The sequence below is a fragment of the Varroa destructor genome, unplaced genomic scaffold (genome assembly GCF_002443255.2).
Source record: "Varroa destructor unplaced genomic scaffold, Vdes_3.0 BEIS01000002.1, whole genome shotgun sequence".
In the NCBI taxonomy this organism is placed as follows: domain Eukaryota; kingdom Metazoa; phylum Arthropoda; class Arachnida; order Mesostigmata; family Varroidae; genus Varroa; species Varroa destructor.
The window spans coordinates 12204331-12231517 of record NW_019211455.1 but is presented as its reverse complement, the minus strand read 5'-3'; the positions used below and the strand labels follow the sequence as shown (position 1 = coordinate 12231517).

Here is a 27187-nt window from a genome sequence, read left to right as displayed (position 1 = left end):
TCAACATTAAATCACTTAGAATTGACAACAGATTGATTACTAAGCTTTGTTGAAAGTACAAAATGAGACAAATAGGATTTTCCCACAAACCCTAACATTATTTTATGTTTAGCGGGTCTGCTTTAGGCCATTACGGTCTCGGCGGGTAATCAAGTCTGATAATGCTAATAGTGATTTCTAATCAATCAATCCTTACAACCTACCTAGTTAACTGTTTTGAACTATAACAAGCGCTTCCTTTGTGCTCAGGTATGTTGGTTTCCAGTTCTGGCTTTGGCAAAAGGCCAATAAGGCCAAAAATGGTCTGCACTGCTTTGCTACAGGGACCGAGCGACCGTTACAGTGAGCATCATTAGAAACTACCGTCCGAGTCGAACTCTTGAGTACCGCTTTCTCTTAAGTCTTATTCGAATGAGTGGTTGCGGTCAATTGCTGCAGTCGCTGCCCTCAGCGACTAGCTGATCGCCCCCGGGGCGATCGGGGTCGAGTTACACGAAAGTTCAATATCTTCTATTGACCTTTGTCGCAGGCGTCGACTGGTAGGATTCTCATAGCCGTTAATGATCTATCGAGGTAGTAGGTTCGTTTTAGTAGGAATGTAAGTCTCATTATACCGGCCACTAGCTGGAATAAATACGCAAACTCCTCGTAGACTAGTAGCCATAACAGCTTCATATCTTGTTTAAACTTTACTCTTCGTTGGGTTTCGTCCACAGCGTTGTAGGCCAACCATTGCACCCGCGACTACAAATGAAAATCTGGCGAAGGGTAGCACTCTGTTGAAAGAAAGCTAGAAACGCTTTATGCTACAAAGCTAACGAAATTATCGGATACAAACAGTATTGATTAAGTAGGAATATTTCGTCGGAGGGTCTATTCCATTAGCAGGGTTATGGTAGCGAACGGATTCTAGCATTGCTAGATGGATGGCTTTGAATCAACCGGACGTAGTTGCAAAGATAAACGAAGTCATTTAAGATGACCATTTGCTTATCTCTAGTTCTCAAATATAGTCTCGGTAATGGCGAGGTGGGTAACCTGTTTACTTGCTAAACTTAAGGGACGCATGGTGCTCTGGGTTTGAATTCGAGTTTCGTTCGTGCCGACAGCCAGTCGTTTGACGGAATGTCTAATGCCAGCACCGGACGTACAACTCAAAATATTTAAATCTCTGGGATAGAATCTATATTGTTTGACTGGTCAATAACCTATACGTATGTTAATAATGGCTATTTATCAATAACATTTTACTAGAGCTTTCGATACATGCAGGTGGTTTTCGTGATTCGCTATGTAGATACGACCATGGTCACCTCACCTCGTGATCGTAGTTCTCTTATAAGAACAAAAACTTTGTTCTCATAAATAACTCTAATTTTTATAACATTTTTTGCACTTACGGATTTTTCTAACTTAGAGATTCATCACACCACAATTCCAAGTTCACTACCTATTTGTATCGATCAGGTTATAGCACCTTATTTTACAGGTGTTCCACAGAGATATCACTGTTAGCTACGTGGCCACCGACGAATATATAAATTATAATACATACGAAAGAACAAAGCATTCAATGAATGAAACAGGCCTGTGCGGACACTGGTTATAACTAAAAGGCTATAATGAAGAAGTGCCGGAGCGGTTTTAAAAAGATATCTGTTTTTTGGGCGATATTTGACCGTGTTTCAAATAGATTTTTAAGTGTAGGTAACGTCTTATCTGTTTGACAATATTTTGTGTTGTGTTGTCCATATAAAGACTTAGATGCGGCAGGTTCTGTAGGGCCGACGTTCCGCCTTACCTTTGGAACAGGTTCTCTCAGTAGGAAGTTTCACTCGATTTAAATGTCGCTCCCGTAGTTCAAATTGATAGAAACATTTTCTAAAACTGAGTGTCTGTCAACGGCTAAGAAAGTGGCCTTTGACGGTTATTATCGTATCCGATGCTATGGGCAATAATAGTTTATGATTCCTCCTGAAGTGAGGTTGTATATAAACCCATTATATTACCCCTTTTCGTCAGAGTAAGACATTGTTGTGATTTCACAGTGCTAAACCTCTTTCGTCAACCCAGTGAAAATGGCGACCTTATACGCTACGCTACTAGTTTCCTTTGCTTCAACCGTACGTGTACAGAACTTTATCGCAGCCATAACTTCTATTGCAATTTACAGCCGAACTCCGACATTCTATGTCCAAAGCATAAATAGCGTTCAACGGTTAAAACAGCCCTATGCTGATATCAGCATCATTGATACTTATCGCGATTGCAAATAATCCCGTTTGTCAACAACATTTTACGATCTTGCTACTGCTAAAAGTATCACAGACAGCAGCCAAACCGATCGAAAAGGGGTTGTGTTCCCCACCACTTCCTGCATTCGTTCCATCCTTTCCCTACCGTTAGTGTTACGGCACCGTCGGATATGAAACACTCTACGAGTCGCCGACTCGTTGTCCGCATCATGCTTTCGATATTCTTCGATCATTATTCATACATTGTTATCAATTCCTTCATTCTCTCGTTTGCTTACTGCATGACAATGGAAGGCGGGCAGGCGTAGGCCCCTAGGGCAGCACTTGCTGCCATGGTGCCAGAACCAGTTCGGGCTTTTGAAAAGCGGTATATTCGTTAGCGAGATTCAATATGTGAGCACTACTGGGTGCGAAATGGCGAAACGCGATGACTAAGTCTGCATTGAAACTCATGCAGGCTTGTGTTCTAAGAAATCGAATGTTGGCTAGGTCGGCCATGTGGACGAATGTTATGTTTCGTATCGCCACCATCATGTAAACGTAAATAGGCAGTGGACATTCCTATCAACAGAATCCATTCGATTCGTGAGCTTTAACCAGTTTAAAAAGGGGACGAACATTAAAGAAAGGGCATTGAGACAAATGGGAGAGACCGCAAAATATATGAAACGCCTCAACAGCTGTTCAGTCGCATAGGCACTGCTGAACCGCTGCAACAATGGGATCCCCTCTTTGTCTGAACTCCGCCATCAAAACATAGGTCTCGCAATGAGTCTTACACAGGCTTGAATGCCAGCCTGTAGCAGCCCTAACAAAGGCTTCGGATTTTGAGCTCGCTATTGAATTCGTCTAAAAGCCATCCACTGAGTAGAATGTACTTTGTTGTAACGGCATCCTGCACCAAGTCATTTCCCTGTCGAATTAGGGGGCTGCTCATGACTGGCAGCACCGACAGCCAAACTACACGGATCATATCGTTGATGGTAAGCTATAGTAGATCTGTCCATCCTAACGTCCTGTCAGCTGTTGACGAGCATACAGGCACCTACCTAAGTCGTCGAAGCTTTGGTTTTCTAAGACTGATGAATACGTAAACTCAAAGGGCTATGGGTGTTACTAGCTCTGTTTCGTGGCCCTTCTGTCTATCTGCTAGTCAATTAGTTATCTAGTCATATCTATTCTACATAATAAATTTTTTTTGCAAGCAGTATCCTGTTTTTTAGGTTTATACTCGCGCTTGAATGCGCAAGACGCAAGACACCTGGAAATTTATACTATCAAACGGGATACCATCTAACGACAGTGGCGATCAATCTTTTAGTCTGACTACAATAAACAAAAATCTATGTATGGCTGGTTACATATAATGCGGGTCATTGACCACACTATCAATATAGTTAGTGTACTGCAGTTAAACCGAGTATATTCAAAAGGACGGATAGGAAAATACGAGAATTTCTAAGTTTAAGATACAGTTCATTTAAGCGAGAATTCACCTTCAGGCTATCAAATGATCAAAGACTTATTACCTCTTCGTGACTTAACAAAGCTTCACCGTATTTATTTTTGGCTGGCCTCAGACGTATGTCAGCTCAATGTCGATTGGTTTGATAGAATCAGCGAGCTATATTTTTAGAGTTTCCAGCTAAGTGCGATAAGTATGATATTCTTATATCAAGAACTTGAAGATAATTGGTTAAACATAATAACTTTACACAAGATCAAGGTCGACTATTTCGTGCATACAAACAAAGCTTCCAACATTGTGGAGTGTGACTTAGTCGGTATCGTCGAATTGCTAGCCTTCTTCACGTGATCAAGCGCATCGACCATTCCGTACAATATATAACAATACTGCTGAACATGCAGTAATCCTAAACAATAGAACTATAAAGAAGGATGCTTATTTCACAAAAAAATGTTCTTAAAACCCCTTCTTTGTTTACTGCACTCCTGTTTGGATGAAACTGTCGTTCAGTTAGCCTAACGGTCATATAGATTGCAAAGGCTTTAATGAAACACTGCAGGCTTAAGCTGACGAATTATAACGACTAAAAAATATAGATCCTCTCTAAAATTCATTCGGTCCTTCGAATCTGTACCTGACAGGGATGACGTGTTCTTCTTCTTCTTTTTCTTCTTCTCGTGTAAGAATCATAAACTATTGGTTGGGAACGCCTGGCCAGCAGGAAGTTCCCGCAGTTGGGCTTATGCATTTGCCACTGGCAATATTGGTTCCGCACGCTCCTACTTCTATTTAAAATGCGAGTACGAGTACTACTTTCTCTATAACGAAGGAGCAGTATAGAACTGGTTTCACCGAACCATTCAACAAAGATTTCAAGTAGAAGCTGTGCACTACATACACGAAAGGTGGTAGAGTTCCAAAAACGTGCTAGGCAATAACGGATTGCGTAACTCATAATTTATGTATTACCTCTAGTTTGCTCTATTGGCAAATCTCATTATGTTAAAAGTCAACTATAGATAGTACCTACAAATGACGAACATGTAAAGAATAAATGTAGATCTAGAATTGACTGGGGCTTAAAATCTTGAGATAGACCCAATAATTTTTCGGTTTCGTAATAAATATCACTGGTTTCGGATAAGAAGTTTGAAACATTTAGCCATCTGATGCAAGGCCAATATCGTTTGGAAGGTAAAATCTGAAAACGTATTTATTTTGTGAGGGTGTGCGGATATAGAAGCTAACACTTATACATCAGAGCTTCATTGACTATGTAATTGCATTGATTTTCCGCCTTCAAGATTATACAATACAGTTGAATTAGTAAATCTATGGTTAATGCCAATTGTTTGTACCCTTTACAAATACCCTTTACCTTCGCCTCTGCAATACTCTGACAACAAAACTGAAATACCGTAAATATGGTTATTTGTTTTAAGATTATAGGCAATTGCAGATCCCAACTTTTATGCGTAATATATTGCGTACCGGCTTAAAGAATTAGTAGGATATTGCACTGGGACGGTCTTGCAAATGCTTATGCCACATAGAATTTTCGAAATACTGCCTCAGCGTGCCTCGTTCCCCAATAAACTCGCTTGCTTGATAAACAGAAAATGACTAGATCGAGAAAGACAAAATCATAATAGGAGTGAAAGAAACGGCTGTTAGTGATATGCTCGGTTTCCGGTCGAAGTACATAACCGTATCATATACAATTTTTTGACCGAGAAAAAGGAAATTTATCAAACTGGCTAGGTGCACCTCATGTTTTTTTTGTTTGTTACCTTAAGTCCTGTGTAAACGTAGGCTAGAGCCAATGCCCTACCTATTGTCCTGAAGACGTTTACGGTATTCGTCTACAAGTTAGGCCAGGTAGCACGATACACGAATACCGCATACATAAAGTAGTTGATTTGCCCTTCTCCATCAGCAGCGCAATGGTTTCAATATACCTATTATGACCCGCTAAAACGGTGATCTTTCATTTGTCTCAAAACGCCTTACGCTACGGTACGCCGCTCTCATTTGTAATAGAAATATATATATCAATTACAGAATAGGGTATCTCCGTAGAGCATGCCTAATGTACGTGAAGGCACAAAATGTTTATGAAACGAATCACAATTTCACTTCGCTACTATAGGAAATCCTTCAGCAGCTAACGAAAACAATAGCCAGTGCTGACGACAAGTACCAGAAATGTGGCCCTATAACGATTATCTCAGTAAACAACTAGGATAACGATAGTTAGAATGATTCTTTAAGTTACTGAGGCTGCCTATGAATTCTTTACAATGAAAAACGAGGTAAGTGAATTGATAACAGGGCGTTGGCACCATCATCGCGTACACGTTCTAGTTAGCCAAACCACAAAAGAACTTATGTACATCTACTGCATTGTTTATGCGTAGCATAAATGAAGATGCAGCGTTGAATCTGTGGCGTTCGAATGGCGTGTTTTCTGCCCTTATTTTGTTGTCAGCTAATCAAATTACAAATATGAGACGCCATTGTCAACGAAGTCCCATAAATATTGGCAGGCAGCAAAAAGCTAATAAAGAATGGATATAAGTATCTCCGTGATGAGTCCGTTCTTCTGATTATCGGATGTCCTAATTAGAAAATGCCTTCTACTTTAGGTCCTTTGTGCACTGCTATAATTGAACGTATCTTGTGCAAAGTGGAACCCCTTTACCCTGAATATGGGCGTCTACGACCCTACTACCCTAGAGAGGAAAAAAATACCATAGTTATTACATTTTTTAACCTTATATGAGTATATATACCTCCATGATTACTGTATGGATATATATATATATATATATATCTACACAGTAATCATTGACGTGCGTTCCTTATTTACTGGAGATGAGACTACGCGGAACGCCTACTCGCTTAGTCGCATAAAAATAAAGACTGGCATTTTTCGAAGAGTAATAACCATTCAACACAAACTAGAAAACATTAAGATTGAGGATGTGTAAAATACAATAAATATAGAAACCCCTGTTTATAGATTGTGCTTGTAAGCAGAGGCATCAGACAAGACGTGGCGTAGACTTCCGACAATGGAAATATTGATAGGTTAAACATAGGATATGGCGAAGATAAGAGGGCGCAATTAGCTCAATCCTTAGCAGACGGTAATCCCACAGTAGCGGAAAGAATATAGTATAATACGTTCAATGAGAGTGACATTTTACAATGATTATAATATTGATTTTTATTAACTATCACTCGGGACGACGACACAATAAACAAGCCTACAAATATCCATTCAACTCAGAGGCCTTGACTTTTATAACAGAATGTCAATGAAAATGTAACTGAAGAGTATACCTACTTTACCAATGAATCGCAAACACTTCTTATTATTGCACTGCATTACTATAAGGATGCGTATTCGTTGGACGCGAAGGCACGTTTGTCTCTAGATAAAGTTAAAGAGCAAACTGTTGGATAATTTACAGAAATCTGAAGATCCCAAGGCGCCTTTACGGAAAGCCGAAAATGCAAAGCGTGATTCAGGCAAAAGCAAAAAAAAGAAAAAAGCCAGGGACGCAAAACAGAAGCAACTTGAAGCGGTTCGTATTTCGGACACGTTTGTTTTTTGTTTTTGTTTCTTTCTACCAACAACATTTGTGTAATTAGTTAAGATATCCGTTTTATGGTGCTTGTCCAGATAACGATATATCATTGGTATGGATAAACGCTAAAGAGTTATCAAAAGGTGCGCTGCTTTACTTGTAGAAAATGGCAGATCCCAAGTTAGCACCCGGCAAAGACAAGACTGAAGACAAAACCAAGCCTAAAAAAGACAACGGACAATTTAAAAAATATGGTCATCTTGAGTTGGATGGATCGTTCACGGCACAGCAACCCAGAAACATCAAATTGGCAGCTGATGCACGGAAGATTGACATGTCAATTGAACAGGTTAGTGGATCGCTTCCTATGAGTTAGTGCGGGGAATTGATCCCAACTGTCAGATCGTTTTAAAATGGCTTCAAAAAAACACAGCGCCTATTCATGATATTAAATGTGGGAAATTATTGATACAATTTCAACATGGACATGTGAAAAGCGTAAATGAGAGAGACCTGGTTACCTTTAAAAACCGACTATTGAATTTCAGACGGCAGCAAATGTTGAGCTGGCAAGTCGTCCAAAACTTGATTCTCCAAAGCAGAAACCCCAGGCAAAGGATTTGGGAAAAATGCTGAGCAGTAACCTGAAGCAATTCAGGCAGAGAAAAGGAGAATTCGTACGTCCTTCCCACTTGTATCCAGTATATGTTAAGATTACTATATTATGGTTGTGAGATAAATCGTTTCGAAATAGATAACTATTAATTAATTATTAGTATGACTTCGCTCGGTGTTTGAGAGTTTACTTTCCCTTCTTTTAATTGTTGGTATATTCAAACGTGGCGAAATGATGGGCTATCGCATCGTTCGCCTCATGTTGAACTTGAATTGATGCTCTGAATTATAACAGCGCGTCTTCGAAATGTAGACTTTACATAGGCAAAAAGACCAATTTGTTACATGGATCGAAATAACAGAAACAGGCAAATCAGAGTGGAACGAGAAAAGTATGACTTCTCCAGTAAAATATTTATAGTACGACGTTGCCGTTCCTAATTTTTGCCTCGTTGATCGTGTGCTCCACATGCTTATATTGTTTGTAAATTGGAAATTTGCAAATTCACGAATATCAGACGAAGACACAGATAAGTCATACATAATACATGAGAACACCTTAGATTGTTTAGAGCACTACAATTTTATGCATTAGACGATTTGGATGTATACTTTCATTATATACTAAATTTAAAACAGGGTCATCACTTAACAAAAAAATAGTAAAATTGAATTTCCATTTCGAAACGCTTTTACCCTAGAAAAAAATACTGAAAAAACACGACGTCTTTAATGCTCCGAATAATATTCAACGAAATTTAAACGAGTAACAACCATAAAGTGTAAACGACTTAAAGGACCCAACATTAGTCAGTCAGATATACGATTAAAAAAATAGTAACTTTTAGCACATGTGCGTTTTCAAAGCTGTATGACTGCCCGAAAAGTTAGGGTAGTTATAAATACATTAGATTTAATGGACTTTTTTCATGAGCGGCAAGGCCGATCTCGTATATGGCAATAACCAAGTAGAGCGATAAGGGAAACGTACCGCTAACCAATGTTAGTTGAATCCGATGCATTTTGCGAAGACGAGGTTTTGTTGCTAATTACAAAGGGGTAAACAGCATAGCTTTGATATATACGATACAGCCTGGGCTCATATCCTATCCATGGATCGTTAAATACGATAATTTTGAGAGAATTCTGAGATCACACGACCTTTGCTAAAGTGCAGACCATTGCTTAAATCTCAAAAGTTACCTCATACTTGGCAGATTAAACTTGAACCTGCGTCTAAAAGACTCAGCCATCAGGAATCACAAGGTCATCTTGACAGCAAGCCTGATCGAACGGAGATGCGATCTTCGACCTTAGGTTCAAACGGCGCAAGGAAAGAAGCAGTGGAAGTGGCAAGTTTATTTAGATTAAATTTTGTAAAAATGCCTGACAGATTGTTCATTTTAAAGTGCGTATAGTGTTCGCGTGAAAGTTTAGAGGGTAACGTATCTGCATGCTAATCTTAGAAATACATGGTAGTATAGGTTCGAATCCGTTTGTAAACACGTGGTTCGTTCCTTGCTGGGAGCCAGCTGTCTAATGGAATACATAACGGTCGGCGTAAGGCACGAAACGAAACGAAAGTACGTGTTTAAGGCGGTGTACCACGAGCGAAAAACGAAGGATTTATCGAATTTCAGGAACCCGCAGGTTCGAAACCGGTTTCGCAAAGGCTCATATCTCCAGTAGTGGCCTCCACTAATAAGCAAGAACAGCCAGATGATTCAGCTGGGAAGAAAAAAAAAGTTAAAGGACAACCGAAGTTGGAAGATCAGGTATGTCTAAGAAAATTTAGCAGAGAAAATGAGAAAGGGAGAGAGAACACCTGGGTTGCATTAAGCAAAATTGAGATCAACATTTATTTATCTATATCAAATAGACATTACACGTTGTGGCACGCAAGCTGTTCCAGAAAATGATTTGGGGTGCTTAAATGAGATCTTAAGTTCCTCCTAAGTTCTTAAAATGAAAAGGAGCAATCTTTTGCGAGGACTGTAGGTCTGTGATTCATTAATATGAATTAACACGTGACCATTGGAATTTTTAAATAAGACAGAAAGGTACAGATATATTTAAAACACTGGTTCTATTTCGTTCGAGTCTATTGCAAAGATGACAGGTTGCATACAGTTGTACCCAGTTGAAACTTCTCTATCCGCCCCAAATTTTCAGGACCATCGCGAAAAATACCTATTCATTCTATTTAAAGGGCTCAGAAACAGAAGAATTCGAGAGACTCAAAGATCAATATGTGATGTGGTCTAGATTTAAAACCCTCACATCTTGTTTCGTGTTTGGGGAAAGCTATGTGAAAACCATATGCTTAAAAACAATAATGACAAACGTAGATGTCTGGAATATAAAATGTTTTGAATGATTTAGTATATTTGCACACGTCAAGTGCGATTCCATATATCTCCTTATGTGTATGTATATGAATATGGGATTGCAATTACGAAAAAAATTATAATCGTAGAATTTTTAAAATAACTAGAATTTCTCGTAGGTAGTTGGCTTCGTGTTTTCTCTGTGCAGAGTGTCAGATTTTCTTTCAGTTTTTAGTATTGGTAAACTTATTTCGTTTATCGGATTTCTTAAACATTGTTTCTTCTTTAATCCGTATTGTTGCAATTCTTTGAATTTCAGAAGATACCTATTCTACACCCAATTCAGCTGAGGTTTGGAATACCACCAAAACAAACCTTTGGAAAATCGCAGGTATCCAGCATATCTGCACAGAAGGAGGGTAGAATAGTTAATGGAAGTCCAACAAAAGAAAAAGCTAGTGATCAAAAACAAATACTTTCGGTAAGCTCTCGCATAGACAACATAGATTAAAAAGCCTTTTTAAACAGACAGGGTAACGATCCTGCCACTGATAAGTCTTACACAGAGCAATTAATGTAACTTTATGACGCAATTATAGTCGCAAATTAAGTGCTTTTTTTCTCTTTAGGATCGCGCACATCGAACCGAACTAGTTTTTGCGTTTGTTCCTTAGTTAGTAACTTCAGTTAGTCCAGTAAATATAGATGGCTTCATGAATCGAACTCTCGGAAAACCTCTAAGCAGAATAAATCTGTCTCGTATCCATAAACTTTTGTCCTTAAGACAAGATCGACAGAACTATTTTTTTCTTTCCTTAATCAAAGGTAAGTCTAAGAAGAAATGTTATTTTGTTTTCAGAAAACACCACATCCCAAAGAAGCTTCAGGCAAAGATTTAATCGAAAAGAAACGTGATATAAAAAAAGAGCGCGAGCCATTATTGAAGATTCTAGGACGAAATGAGGCTCAGCCAATTGGACCAATCGAAAATAACAAAGACATACAAGAGAAACAGCAACAGCAGCAGCAACAGCAACAACAACAACAACAGCAACAACAACAACAGCAACAACAACAACAACAACAACAACAAAAACAACAACAACAAAAACAACAACAGCAACAGCAACCGCAGCAGCAGCAGCAGCAACAACGGATTCCATTGAAAACGGTATGCATTTGAGGATCAGTTAGCACTAACAAACCGGTAATGGATTGCAAAGGACTAAAGCAAACAACAGCGGATAATATTTTTGAGAAATTATACGTATAGCTTCTTAAGAAAATAATCCAGCTCCGGTTTTAATGTTTCGGACTTCTGGCGTTTGCATACAGTCAGGGTAGAGCATTGTACAAATCTCTTCCCAAAACTGGCCTTCTAATAAAAGGTAGAGCTTTCCAACCTGGAATAAAATAGGACAAACATGGCCTTTAGTGATTCATATTTTATGAAGTGCTAGGATTGGTACTAATGTTTACGAACAGTATTACAATATGGTCAAGATTCGTTAATTTAACCAAACCGAATCCGGTCAAATATTGTTTGAAAAAATTGCGGGCAGTTGTGTTTATATGTAAAAGAAAACGTATCGGGAGCTACTATGGGCAAAATTTGTAAATAATTTGAATACCGAGCATCGCCGGTGTATCTGGACTTCGATATAAAACGACTATTTACGAAATTTCAAACGAAAACCTGACTATCTTTGAACTCGTAAATATGATAGCCCTCTTTCTTGGTAATTCTACTTTCTTTTGTTTTTTTTTGCAAAAATTTCCCTTTTTGGGAGAAAAATTGGAAACGGAAGGTCTACAAGGGATATCTAAAAGCTCGCTAGCCGTGTCAAAAATGTGACGAAATGTTCTTATCCTAAAGAGGAAAAAGAATTTTCCAACCAGGAACAATGAAATTTACATATATACGCATTTTGCAAGAATATCCTATAACTTAAGCAAATTCAAACGGTTAGCTGTTTTCAATTGCAAACTCTTTTCTTAAAAAGAGTCTTCTCAAAGACTACTGGTTACTGAAATGAGAAAAAATAGAGCTGCGGTACAGCCCTCGAATAAATGACATAAGCTAATGACTAATTTAGGTTAAAGCCTGTAAACTTGGGAGCGGAGTTAAAACGAATCATGAATGAAGGACGACTAGGTTTCTTATTTTCTAGACACAAGGAATAAACGAAAAGTAGTTTAAATCTCACATCGATATAGTCATAAGGATCCCTTTAACGAAAAGGAGTAGCAGGAAAATCTACTATTTATAATAGAAAGAGGAGTCAAGCGTTAAAATAACTGTCAATAAGATAAAACTCCCGCAATAGAGCTGTGATCTAGCAACGAGGAGAGCTCGTCAATTTTAACTTTTTTTTTTTTTAATAGATAACTTTTTTGTGAATTGGTAAGGTTCCGCGAAGCAATGATTGATGGTCGCGGTGTCAGTTTCACAAATGCCTAATTTTTAGGTAATAAACGTTGCTACAACAAGCTTACCTTTAAAATTTTGATAACTGAATTTATAAATTTTCATAAAGTACCTAAAGATTAATAAATAATCGCACACTTAATAAAACATTATTAAAAATTTAATAACTTTCATGATCAGGGTATCGTGATTTTTGTTTGCTGACGATCTAATGTTTGATTCAATATAAAAGTAACGCTTCGGTGCATCTATGCCAAGCGCCCCTCTCAGGTACTTATTTTTACAATAGTCATTTTGCATTGAAATATGTGCCGATAGTTGTCGTATTCAAAACTTTTACGTACGACTTATTATTATAACTTCGAAACTATTCAAAAAAGTAGCATCTTTTTAATGAATTCTTTGGGAATGTCAGATATTAATTCATGTAGTAGAAAAGCAAGTTTTGATTTTTGAAGCACAATCTTTAAAAAAGAGGTTGTGCTTGACATCTAAGGCGTGATTGTTGTTTTAGGGCGTCAATAGCCATATTGACGCCCTAAAGAAAGAATTTTGCATCAGGTTTGAGGAAATATTATTTGTTTTGGGCCACGTACAGCAACCTAAGCGATCTGAAAAGTCATCAAATGACTCTTTATTTAGCTGACCTTCTTAGCAATATCGAAAATAAGTTATCATATAAAGAGACATGTTTGTTGCAGGAAATTGAGGATATCGCCAAGGGACATAAAATCGGTGAACGTCACCCAAAAGCATACCTAGAAAAACCGGCCTGGCCGAAACTGATAGAGGGCATTCCTGCAAATAACGAGAAAGTACGTGGAGTCTTAAGTTCATCCAGCCATTTTTTTTGCAAACTCTAAGAACCTTTTACCACCAATAATATCCCTCAAGCTTTTTGGTGATAATACAGCAGCAGGCGCATATTTAGGCATGCACCCTAGATTAGATTTAGTTACCTGTTAGTAACATTGTTAATACGAGGAGCTTTTTGTAACAGTCCACTTTGGGAACTAATAAATGGGCTCTGATCTAAACGAATTCAGGCAGCTTCTATAATTGCCACTGGGCCATTTAATAACGTAGAGCTTTCTCTTTGCCTCGGGAAGGTGATCTAATCTAACTGACAACAATCGAAACATCACTGTCCTGTTTGTCCACAAAACAAGATACCCGAAATAGGAACAAAAGCACAAATTAATAGTGCAGATCATTAGATCTGCGAGGAATTGGTTTATCCTGCAATAAGCATACTTTTAATGCCTGAAACATTGAGGTTTGTAATTTTGCATCAATGGGTCAGGCCACTTGTGAACAATTTCGACGTTGATCCATGAGCCCTCTCATTCGTTCATCTTCTCGACGATGATTATTATTATTATTATAAAAACAAAACTATACTGTTTATACTTGTTGAGATTAGTACGTACCTTTATTTGTATTGTAAGTTTATTGCATAAATACTTACTGCTCTTTAGTTGCTGGTACTGTTGTTTCATGGAGTCTACTTGGGTTCAGGTTTGTCAGACAGCGACACTTCAAAGATAGATTTTCAGAATAAATAGTACATGTCTTCCAGCTCCAAGTTTGCCAGAAATTACACTTCTGCTAGAAAGTACACAAAAGTATACGCCATTCATCATTGTGCCGTTATGTTTTGTTTGACAGGTCCACGTTTTTTACTCTTTTTTCCGTACTTTTTATTTATGGAAAAAGAACACGCCGATTGTCCGCTTTCTCAAAACTGTCAAGAAGCATTCCTTCCATTTTATCTATGACACTTACAAAAATAAAACTGAATAATCAATGGTTGAAATAAAGACCATTCTTTTGTCAAAAGGTGGCCAGAATCGACCGTAACAAATAAAAAACAACAAGCGAAGAGCACATGGCTACTCACAAATTACACTCACGGTTAAAGCAAAAAAACTTTTCTCTATATCATCCATTTCTGTCCCGGGTTACAGTACCCCATAATTCCATTAATCTAAGACGCTGAATACGCAATTTCAGTAGTCATTTTAATGAGGTATATTGATACAGACACACATCAAGTTGCTTGATTTCGATATTCTCTTTATAATCACATTTTCAACAGGAAGTTAAGCCAGGACGCGTTATCGTGCCACAAGCAGACTTGGACAAGCCTCTCGTCGATGACGTGGATGTTTTAGCGCCGATAGCTAACAGCAAACGTGTGCGAAAACGACCGTCAGGACAGGTAATATACCCAAACAATTTAGATAAATATAAGAGATTTAATCATATTTGGGTTTAGAGATTCAATTATATTATGGTTAACTTCTTAATGGAAGCAGACTTGCGCGATCTTCACGTTTGTCCACATTCTGAATTTGGTTGTCGAAAAGGATTGAAATTAAACCCTATTTTGGAATTCGTTTCAGAACGGATAACCCGCTTGTGACGGATACCAGGCAACCTTTCAGTTCTAAATACTGTTGCTTTAACCGCGAAAATTGCAAATAGTATTTATTGTCTTTTAGAAGCTTTTAGAAAGAACACTGGAAAAAGCAAAGGGTCGAAGGGCTAAGACGGCATCTCGACGAAAAATAATACCTATGCCTTGATTTGTTTTGAGTTGTCTTAACGAGCTATACAGAGAGGCAATGTGTAATCAGGCGTGGTGACCACGAAACCAGGAATTATGGATGTAACAAATTACTAAATCACGAGTAGAGCACGCTTATCGGAAACTTTATTGACAGTATGAATCGTGGGCACATTCTCAATAATGCTGATTTGAATCACGTGTATCATTACGCTTGAAGCTTAAAGCGTTCTACGTATGGAAAAATAGATTTACAGTAGAAAAACTGCATTGTACAACGAGAAAAATCTTACAATTGTCGAAAAAGCAGTTCGTACAACATGATACGAATCAATATGGAACAAAGAGGCGGGTTGGCGTGGCCGCTAAATGCATATCTATAAGAGTGCGTTGCCATGGTAACCACAACCAACACACATGCAGTCACAGTAGTTCTAAAATTATTATCAAATATTAATGCATCGAAACATAGCGAATGTCAAAAAAAAAATAAGGTATCATCAAGGTTACTAGCTGTTTGTATAGTTGCCATGCTGTGGCCAGACAAATCCCAAAAAAAAGTCCCAATGGGAGCAGTTCCTTGCAGCTATACCTGACACAATGATACCGAATTGCTAATACAGGGTGAATTACTAGTAATGTTAAACACATCAATAGGAAACATCCTCTCCTAATACGGTATCACTGCTTTTCGTAGTATATATATATATATATATATATATATGGATCAACCTGACAAGAATTACAATTAGATGTCATGTTGCAGGGCTCTCCGAAGAAACAGGATGTTGTAAAAAATCAAAAGGTACCTGTGGGCAAAGTCAGTTCCGAACAGCCTTCTTCACTTGCGGGGCGTCCCATATCAGCAGACACACTGAAGCATTTTACGGTGAATGGGGTGAAGCATCCTGCCACTAAGGCGTTGGAGCAGTCAGTACTTAAAACGCCGGGGCGTCGTCGGCGCCGAAGGGTGCAAACGCAAGTAATTTTTTTTTATCGCTAGAGAATACATTTTGAAAGTTTAAAGGGAAACAATTTTGGGTGTCGACGTCGATTGCTGGTAACTGTATCGTTCAGTGCTCGTAGCAATAGGATAGTTGTGATAGTACTATTGTTATTAATTTACGATGCAGTACGAAAAATAGCTGAACAGTAAGTATCACACAATAGGTGTCGCTCGAGTAATGGTCACTTTAGCTCAGTACGTTAATGAAATATTATTTCGTTGTCGAAATGATCAAGGGTATTGGTTTTCTACATGGATTCCTGTTCTCTTTGATATTCATATCCGTCCTGGCATTCTACTACCCCAAATACTTACCAGCACGACTGAGAGGGGACACGATCGAACCAGACGAGGATGACACAGATACAAGAATAATACCACCCCATTCTCCTTCACTAAATACGCCGAACGGACTGCCAGTTATTGTGGTCGGAGGAGGATTAAGCGGTGAGTGTGAATTTGTCTTAAGACACCAATGCATCTAATGACTGTCGCTTTTCCTATATATAGAGTAGTGGTGGTGCATGTACTCATGTACACAAAGCCTATTAGTGTATTTGAATTTTTAACCCGCTTTCATAATGTTCGAAAAAAAAACTCGGATCATCAAATTCCTTGTAGATAATAATAATAATAAAAGATATTATAACTTGACTATCTCGGGCTTACAGGCCTTAGCGCTGCCCGCCAGCTGATGAAGATGGGTCGAGAGTTCCTAGTTATCGAGGCTAGAGATCGAGTCGGTGGTACGATTCGTTCACAGGAGGTATCAATAGATTACGTATGCTTAAATCGAGAAAAGAAATAATTGTTTTTTTTTTTATCTTAAACAAATGTGTTGCCATGATTTAGTCGTTGCAGCTTACGCTTATTTACCTGATTCCGATAGAGACATAACAGAAGTCGTGTGAGTAAAATAAAAATGCTTTCTGATCTAGTTTAAAGGATTTGGAATTATGGATTACGGGGGCTCGTATATAGGCCCAAACCAGACACATATTCGGAGAGTCATTGAAGAGCTGGCTCTTGGAGGCTTACTCTACAAGGTTTACGACAAAGACAAAGATGTCTACTTTGTTAGGGTAGGTTTACGGTATGTCGTGTTTGTCTTGCTTAAATCTGGTAGTTTAAGGAGGGTTTAATCTGAGGGTTATGTACTAAGGATCTGAAGGTTATACTGGAATAATTGATAATCTTAAAAAATATATATTGAAAACTGTATATTTTTTCATAGTCCGGATGTTCAGTATTCAAAAAACTAAACATTTCTAAAATGTTCAAAACAAAGTCGAATATATGCATTATTACAAGGGAATAGGCGACAGAGGATAGAACTCATGACCTCACATAATCGTTTGCCCATCGAAATCATCTCGTTGGTTTCTAAGGTATATTTTTTCAATCTTCATTTATTAATCTTGTATTCCTAAGGGTCACTAAATACACAGCCCTGTCAGTAGCGTATGCCTTAGAAGCGATTTTACCGATCTACAAAATCGTCTCGTCTCTGTATATATGTATCTGTACATAATCAGATAATGTTCAGCGCTGAAACGGGTCAAACGTGGGTGAACGCCTTCCAGCAAAAATCTTTTTTTTTTTTTTTGTCTACAAGTCTTGCTAGATTTATTTCAAATCTAATGCACCTACCTGTTTTAGTAACAAAGTAAAGAATTAGAACTTTTCCTATTACTGCAAGCTTGTGCTTTGCAAAAGAAAACATCGTTATACAAAGGGTAATTTATTATTCACCCGAAAATGGTTATCTTGAAAATATGAAGTGGTCTTTTTATTAACGGGACAGGCCAAATAGCCACCTGCCATACTATAGTTTAGCTTTCCTTGTCACTGTAACATTCAGTAAGGTAAATTAATAAGAGAATTAAAAGCAGAATCGTATTTATAGGGAAAGCGATACGTGACTGAACAGAAGTTCCGGCCTAAGTTTGCTAACTCAACGGTGGAGAAAGATGTACTCACGTTTTTCTCACTATTTGAAAAGTACGCGGCAGAAGTTCCTCTTGAAAAACCTTGGGAGGCTCCTAGAGCTCATGAATGGGATTATCAAACGGTGAAACAATTCATTGTGGAGAATTGCAAAACCAAGTACGGTAAACTGTTATTCACAGAATCTCAAGCTCATTTCTCCGACACAGTCTTTGTTTACGTCTTATAAATAAACGACCGCCGCTGATCAGACTGTTTTTCCTTTTCCGCTGTGAAATAATCGATAGTTGACTTTCTTCTAATACATGTCTCTACTACAAGAACAAAAGCCACCTTTTCTGGTACTTTATTTCCACTGTGTATAACCTCCGCTTTTTAGTGAGTGTCGTGACCTCGGAACCTGGTATATTCAAGTTAATATGGCCTGCGAACCATTTGAAATTTCTCTTCTATATGCATTATGGATTGCTCGACAATCCGAAGGACTGGAACATCTAACGGCAGTTACCGGTGGCGCACAAGAAATGAAGCTCCTTGGGGGTATGCAGAAACTTCCTGAAGCGATGGCCGCCTCTCTTAAATGTACGTGTGTACTTGAGAGTTAACGCTGATAGGTATAAACTGATAAGTACATACTATGGTTTTAAAAACGATATTCTATAGAATAACAGCATACGCAAAAGGAATATCCGAAGAAATATTTGAACTGGTCGCTTAGTGGTGATCCTTATTCGCCCTATGCACACATGCCCGACACTCGTTTGACTAAGTACTCACTAATCGCGTTGTTTTAATCGGGCCTACCTTGGTACGCGCGAATGGACAGCACGGCACATTTGTAACATTCTCTCGTTGTTGGAAGCATGCGAAATTATTTAGCCTAAAGCAACGACCCATAATCTTGTATCTCATTAAGACGTGCGAAGGTTTCAGGGTAGTATCCTGGATAGAACATGCATTTTTCATATACCATTCAACGAACAAAAATCGGCTGGAACAGATTGATTCTCTTTATTATATAATAAAATGGACTGAAAATGGAAGTCGATAGACGTGTTGATGAAAAGGTGGTCAAGTGTTCACTCCTAAGTACTCCGATTAAAAAATAAGCTTCGTTTGTCTTCGGAGATCGCCTGCACGCGAGTCAGACTATGCATATGTTATTACATTGCTACCTAATTGGCAGTCAGTAATGTATGAAGTCGCACGTGTAATCAAACTTCTCTATTAACTTTTTAGGGCGCGTGAAACTGAAATGTCCTGTAGTGTCGATAACACACGGTTCAACTGCCGTCCACGTTGTATGTGAAGATGGCAGGAACTTTATGGGATCGCATGCAATATTAGCCATGTCTCCACATTTGATGACGAAGATTCATTTTCGACCCTCTGTTGGGTCCCACAGGATTCAACTTCAGCAGAGGATGCCCATGGGCTCCGCTTGGAAAGTTCAGCTTTACTACAAGGTGAGCGCATGATTTCAGATGTGTTGCTTCGTATATATTATAATGGCTATCTGGCGTAATATAATCCTCAGTAAAACACCTTTCAAAGCATTTTTTTCTATGCCACTCGCTCCTGTAATTTGTCTTCATTAAACAAGTGTGTTTCTATGTGCTAGCGGTAAAAGCTCTACGTGCTTATTACATCTATGTGTATGGAAGTTTTCTATTTCGTGGAAACATCTCACAACAGGGAAAAGAAAGAAACGCAGATTTTAAACCTGGATCCTAAATATAACAACTTATATAGTTCGTTTACCAAGACCCTTTATGAAATACACTACCATTGTGAGTATAGATAAATTTTGATATCGTACCGTACGATAGCTGAACAATTTGCGCATGATAATTTTGAAAAATAACGACATCGATGTGAATGACTAGTTCTCGTTTGCAATGAATCACATTGAAGGAGACGTTCTGGAGGTCGATGGGCTTCTCTGGAGCTATCGAAATAATGTCCGATCAAGAAGACTACGTGACGTCGATACTTGACGACAGCAAACCTGATTGTAGCTGTCCATCTCTGACCGGATTCGTCGTTGGCGACAAAGCCCGTAAATTTCTCAATGAAAAATGGGAAACGCGGCGAGACAACTTTGTTACGACCATTGCCAAAGCATTCAATTCAACACTTGCTTACAATGTTGGTATCATTAGTTTTAATTGAGCTATCATCACATGTTATATGTTGGAGCAATCTATTCGCAATGCGTTAACGTACTTGCCTACATATGGTACTACGTTCGTACTTCAGAACTATGCTCGTCACATAGTCCGACCGCTATTTGCAATACTCCGTCGTCTGCCGACATTGTCAGTCAATGAACATCAACTAATGATTAGAGTCATAGTTGTCGATCAAGATAACTAATGATAGTTTCCGAAGTGTGTGACCTCGCAAGTGAGATCATTGTTACTCTGCATGAAGTTGATCAAAAACACCAAAGCGGTCACCCTTCGCATCTATTTGAAGTTAATTTTGTTCGCCCACTACAACACCGCTATTGCAGCTGTTATACAGGATGGCTATTCTTTTCAGTTTACTAAATACGAAGAACACAACTGGATGAACGACGAATATTCAGGCGGTTGTTATTCAAGTTTGATGCCGCCAGGTGTATTAACCACTTTTAAAAGGTAAAACCGCACCAGGATCACGTAAATAAAAGCCCTACAAGTGCAATAGGACAACGATTTCATGCATGATTATCAGTGCATTTAGCCCCGAGTTCTAAATTCTACTGTATTATTATTAGTATAAATTATGAGTTATTATTAATAAATCAATTAATTAAAGGTGTTACTTACAAATAATAATAGATCTTCCTTGAATTATAAGTACCAGAACGGTCACAGAGGCTTAACGACTCAACAACTAACTTTCGTCTCCATCTCAAGTCAGAAATGTCGGTAATGATTTGGCCCTTGGTAACTATAAATATTACGATGTATGTAACAACAAATTTATATTTTACTCCTTCAGCGTTCTGAGCGACCCAATTGGACAGATTCATTACGCCGGAAGCGATACGGCGACGGAATGGTTGGGCTTCATGAGTGGGGCAATTATGGCTGGCGAACGAGCCGCCAAGGAAATCATCATAAGCGAAGGTGCAAATAACACTTTGTCGACTAAGGCAACTGCTGTTGATTACTGTTGTGCCGAAACAAACCATTAGCCCTGCTGCCGTAGTCCTCAGTCCTACAGTCACCCGGGCGGCCACTACAGCCAAGATGAAATCAACGGCTAAAACAATAACAGCAACGACGATTCACCGAAGGTGCGGGGGAAGGGGGGAGGGGAGGGGAATATATTAGTCACAGTCAAGAAAGTAACAGTTTTGCGACCCCAAACAATGACCAGTATCAGCAACAGTGCCAATCGTAACGCTCAGAGAAATGACGGCTAACCTTCAAACGTTCACAGGTGGTAAAGACAGCCCCACGATGTCGCAATAATGACCTTTTCATAGTAAACGAAATGACCACTTACTCTGGGTGAGACAACAGGATACACTGGGTTCTCAACAGCAACAGCAATTGTGCGTCGTAAGTTCACAGAGCATTCGGAGACTAGACACGGTGTTCAGTAAGTGAATCCGTTGTTCCGTGCCCCACATCACTCGCTGAGTGCCCGCTTGCAGCTTCTTGTAATCCTATGGCGTTGCAATATATCTACTGTACACTCCGCCTGATTATGTTCGCCTTTGTGTTTATTAATCTCGTCGTGCAGTATCGCATTAGCTCACAGCTTGTTTAAATTTGGTACATCTGCTACGTATAACTTGTGCAAGATCTCAGTCTAGCCAGATATAGGTCTTATTGAAAGACCAAACTCATTTCGTTCAGAAAATATTTCTTCCATTAATTCATAACAGTATACTTACCATTTTCAATATTTCGTTACAGCGTGCGGATGTGTTTCGAAAGACCATAAAGCTGGCCATATACATATTTGGGTGAACAAATCAAACATTTTCGATACAACAAGTTGAAATAAAATTTTACGTTTTCAATTTTGAATATTTTCACTTTAGTCAGCGGGCGTTTGGTAAAATGGACCTGTTTGATAAAGCCTAAAAAAGTTGGATAACTTAAGCACCTTTATGCACCTTACGCGGCGTCATCCAATACGCCGACAGATATGTGTGGTGAAATGTCCGTTTTGTCGAGCGCAGTCGCGTCGAAAATACGTTCGAGGGACCATACGAGCGCGCCATCTATATCATTAGCATTTTCTGTGCTTCTATACCTCTTAAATACCGCGGTAACACCATGTTCTATTCTGGGTTATTTTGATCTCGACTGCCAACTACTACATGATGCGCGTGATAAAATATTAGAAAAGCTGTATAGCAACCATAAACACCTGATCAGGTAAGAGGCTATCGATCACTACAGAATCATAAGTCTTAAATGAGGAAATGGCAATAAGAGTGAAATATAATAAACGTTTAAATCTTCTACAATAAAAATTGTTTGTGTCCTTATGTTAAAACGAATAACCGATTTCTAAAATATATAGATTTAAAAGCTTTTTTTTTAATAATAATAACTTTGAACGCATGATGCGATGTTCGACGTGTCGAAAAAAAAATGCTTTCCTTATGAATAGTTCGTCTATGTGCCCCCTATCACTAACGCAGTAATTATGTATATACTGAGTTGTCAGAAAGTTAGGATTTTTTGATTTTGCAGCTAATAAATTTTGGATAACACCACTGAATTAAATATGCGCTATTTTAATTGGTGATTTTTTGCCATTTTTCTGGAAAGGCCATCATTTCACTGCTGTGGAACTTACGTGGTTTCTGAGCAAACAATTACGGCAATTGATAAAGAGAAGGATATATGTGATTTGAAATTGTCGTAATAAAAGACGATGCCTTTCCTCTCCTATTTTTTCGGTCAGTTTTTTAAATGGGTTTCCATTTGTGTTGACAACAAAGCCCCAAATAAATAATTTCGCCAAGCGGCAGTAACAAAATGCACGACTGGTTTCCGCTCCCAGAAAATTATATGCAGTTACCGGTTTTGGCGTCAGCCTGAACTTTTGTACATTAGTGTTGTAATCGCAAATTGAACTACGGTCGATGAGTCCTTTTTGGGTCGCCGATTCGTGTCGACCACGAACCTCGAGTTTCCTTTTGTAGCCAATTCAAATGGTCTAAAACTGTTTAGTTCCTTGGCAATGTTGTAGCTGGTCACGTGTCAGCCTTGCGCGTGTTCCATGGACCTTTTTTGGAATTAGCAGACAATTACGACGAGGATTTTTTGCATTAAAATTTCCGAAACGAAAACGAGAGAACCATCTTCGCGCCGATACTTTTACCATGCATTTTTTTATATGCTTGTGAAGCATTTATGCGTTTATCACGATAAAACTGTGAAACATAGCGAATACACAAGTTTCATCCCTGTTCAAGATGCTCTATTTTGAATCTGTATGAACGCATCCTAACTATTTTGGCCCATCAGCTAAGTCTCAGCTTTCAAATGATACCAATTCCGATCTGATACGGATGTAATACAATCTAGTTAAAAAAAAAAAAATCAGTCAATACTTTATCGCTCATGGTACATCGAGCGACACACTGATCGAGCAGTTTGATGTGTCGCTTTATATTACGCTTCGGTTTATTGTTAAACATATCCATTTGTTCTTTCAGGCCTACTTCGCTTTAATGCTTGCTTTAAATCTTGTAACTGCCCAGTTTCTCCGTAGGTTAAAAGTGCTATTATAAGCATTCTGCGTTTATACATTCTTTTGTAAGTCTTCGTATACTGTTATGTTGTAGTATTTTTTATTTAACCTCCAAAAAAAAAAAGATATCGACACGATTCGTTCCAATTGTGTTGACACGTATGCTATACGAGTACACAGTGAAAACTTCTGGACAATTCCCCTGCACATCTTCAACAAAAACACTGCTGCATTTTAACCCGCGACGGGTATTACGTCTTAATGCAAGGGAAACAAATCAAAATGTGGTTTTCGTTAAGATGGCACCAACAAACATACGGGATCTAGTAAAAGCTTTACTAGCTTTACTAGGCGAAAACGGATGCAAGACACCTCAGGCCGCGAGTTTGATATGTCAATGGTTATTATAATGAGTGCGTATAGACGTTATATCGAAAAGTTGCCTAGTAGGTTTATCTATCCAATGTAGATGCCACACTTCCCTAGCGATAACTGCGCTCTATAAACGTAATATGTGCTCGTGCTACTATTGGTAGCGTTATGTAAATTACCGCCACGCCAATTACCAATTTCTTTCGACATTCTGCTGAGCTCGCTCCGGTCTGTCTTGTCGACAACCGTTTAAGAAGCTTACCATCGTATTCAGGAAAACATGTTTATCGGGATTTAGTACTTGGGTTTGGTTGGATGCAAACTTGTGTAGTAATCTAGCAAAGTGTGTCACTCCTTCACAACGACATAACGAAGCTCTTCCGGTATAATGCAACCCTGCTAATTGCTGCATGAAATATAAATTCCACTGGTAACTTTTATTATTATTATTATTTTATTATTACTGGATTATTGATCCAGTACTTATCATGACTGAAATAAATTCCGGTGGCTTTTCCAGTCGGCGTGCTTTTCTTAATGAACCATCCACTTAATAAAACGCGCAGATTGCGAATCAGGTGAACAGTGTATTATTCCAGTTCACAGTTTAAATCATCCAATTTTCTCTAAGCTGCTTGAAGGTTATGATGATCCTGTATTGTGGCTGAGAAGCTTCTAGCAAAGGAATGTTCTACATTATACTACCTTATATTCATCTGTATTCAAAACAAGCTTAATTAAACATGCGAAGAGCATTAATCACGAAAGTGATATTAACCAAACACCCGTATATTACGTGTGTTTGAAATTAAGTAGACAAACTACTGAACTTGAGCATATCAATAAGAAGAGAAAAACAAACATTTAAATAAGATTATCATAATAGCTGAGAGTGAACTTAAATTAAACCTATTTCCAATTCTTATGATTTCCACAATAAGAGACGAAGTATTCTCTTAGTTTATTTACCTCTCCTTTACAGTCGCTGAGCAAGGGGACGTCTTAGGACCCCTAAATTTAGATAACACATTTTTTCTGAATTATAGACAGTGCTCTCTGAGGTAATGTAAGGGATTTAAGGGTAATTTAAGGGTAAAGACGAATGGGATCACCAACCGACGACTACTCGTCTTTCCGAATGAGACTGAGGGCGTGAATGATAATTATAGATATGATTGATAGTAGAAACAAACCCGGTACAAAAACCGTAGCAATCATCTGATGCATTTCAGCTAGACCCAATCCCGTTCTAAAGCTCTATTAATGACCACTGTAAAGAAAAAAAATTTTCTAGCTAAAAACAAAAATTAGAAAACGGTACTCGCGTTTGGACAAACCTAGCATTTTACTTTCTTTGTCAGATCAGGCCATGTTGTGCTTCACGAAAAAGCTTCACCGAAGCGCTTTTGCTATCTTTCATGTCTATAATAATTAAATACACTTATTAGTATTTTATATAGTTGAACTAAGTTAACAAGATATACAGTGCCGTTAAATATTATTTTCTGTTGTTATCTTCGTTGTCTGTTTATTTGGAGTATTAATATGATGGCCGTTCTTAATGCACGTTAATGTTTGCTAACTTTTCTGCTTCTTCTCCTCAATAGATGCCACGTTCCAAGCAAACGGCACTGCGAAGTAAATCGAGCCTGCAAGACGCTTGAGACTTCAGCATTCCATGTCTTGTGATCTACTCATCAAGCTGAAGGTACGAGAGGTTACCACCAGAGGAACACAAAGGACGAAAGAAGGGTAATCCTTGTCGAATGTGATGGTTGCTGATACACTCGACGATGTACGATTTTACCTATTCAATACACTAATTGCTAAAGCGCAGATCAATCTGCGCAGATGAAGCAGTTGGAAAAAAGAGTAACACGACTGTTTCAAGCTGATTTTTTTATGATTTCAATTGTGTGAATCGTATGAAATATTATGTAGCATCATTATCCACTTCCAGTTAGTTCATAACTGATAGCTTGAATATAAATATATAGTGTAAATGATACTAAAAAGAGAACGGGTATGTTTAATGTATATCGCACATTTTAATTTGACTGTAAAACTCTTCGATCAAATACTATAATGCGAATAATTGTATTCGTTGTACGGCGGTTGTTCCTTTGTCTTGATGACCCCTGGCGTCAGAATACATTTTTCGCAGGTAAGGGACAACCGCTGGCCGATCTATAAACATGCTTTTAAATTCTCTATGCGGAACTTGACTAGTAAACTAATCGCTGGTCTATGATCCGTGCACTACCAACTATCGTACCCTATTAATGTAATAATTCATTAAATAATTTATTTCGGAGGTAGCGAGACACTCTAGGATTGGTCAGGTTACATCGGCATGGAGCGCTAATGGTTGGAGAACGAACAGATGAACATTTGCTCGTATAGCTACATATTATTTTGAAGATGGGTCAAAATTAAACTTGACTCCGAACTGAATTAGTGGCCCTTGGCATTTAGTCACAGATCAATGCGACTGATTCGACTAATATTTATTCGTTAATGATTTTATGGGGTTACTTCGTATTCGATAATCATAGTTGTTATTGTTCAGATTCATAACAAACGAGAAACTGTATGTTTTAAAATTTGATTTGTTGAGGAATTAATTTACCACGTATCGTAGTCGTGCATAAATCGCGTTTCAACGTTATGCACAAAATCATTGGACCAGCATTTGAATAAAGTTAATCGGGTAACTTTCACAAATTGCAATTATCAACTATTGTTTTCAAAATTAATGGTTTTAGTACTACTGACTCCAAACACGAAACAAGCGTGTCTATTTCAAAATGTTAGCTTTTTAATTCAGGATTATTAAAAAGTTCAGCTTTTGGTCCAGGAGAGACTCTATGCTTAAAACATATAATATTCGATTTTCTA

At 38.3% G+C, this 27187-nt stretch overlaps 1 protein-coding gene across 4 annotated transcripts; it reads left to right on the top strand.

Annotated features, from left to right (window-relative positions):
- Positions 1 to 5895: 5895 nt before the first annotated feature.
- Positions 5896 to 27022, top strand: LOC111245961 (uncharacterized). Of its 4 annotated transcripts, none has more exons than XM_086979009.1 (23): positions 5896 to 6035; positions 7200 to 7313; positions 7480 to 7665; positions 7865 to 7993; positions 9149 to 9283; positions 9572 to 9706; positions 10578 to 10739; positions 11118 to 11429; positions 13388 to 13501; positions 14785 to 14907; positions 16022 to 16237; positions 16498 to 16708; positions 16933 to 17027; positions 17200 to 17343; positions 18168 to 18367; positions 18588 to 18790; positions 19448 to 19674; positions 20123 to 20356; positions 20753 to 20850; positions 21197 to 21324; positions 21641 to 21755; positions 22123 to 22590; positions 25897 to 27022. In XM_086979009.1, the coding sequence occupies exons 1-21, from the start codon at positions 6024 to 6026 to the stop codon at positions 21670 to 21672; spliced, it is 3210 nt and encodes a 1069-aa protein (XP_086835135.1). In that variant the 5' UTR covers positions 5896 to 6023; the 3' UTR covers positions 21673 to 21755; positions 22123 to 22590; positions 25897 to 27022. The 4 variants fall into 4 exon arrangements, with proteins under 4 accessions (XP_086835135.1, XP_086835134.1, XP_086835133.1 ...); XM_086979008.1 differs by having other exon boundaries at positions 21641 to 21762; XM_086979007.1 differs by having other exon boundaries at positions 21641 to 21802.
- The last annotated feature ends 165 nt before the right edge of the window (positions 27023 to 27187 follow it).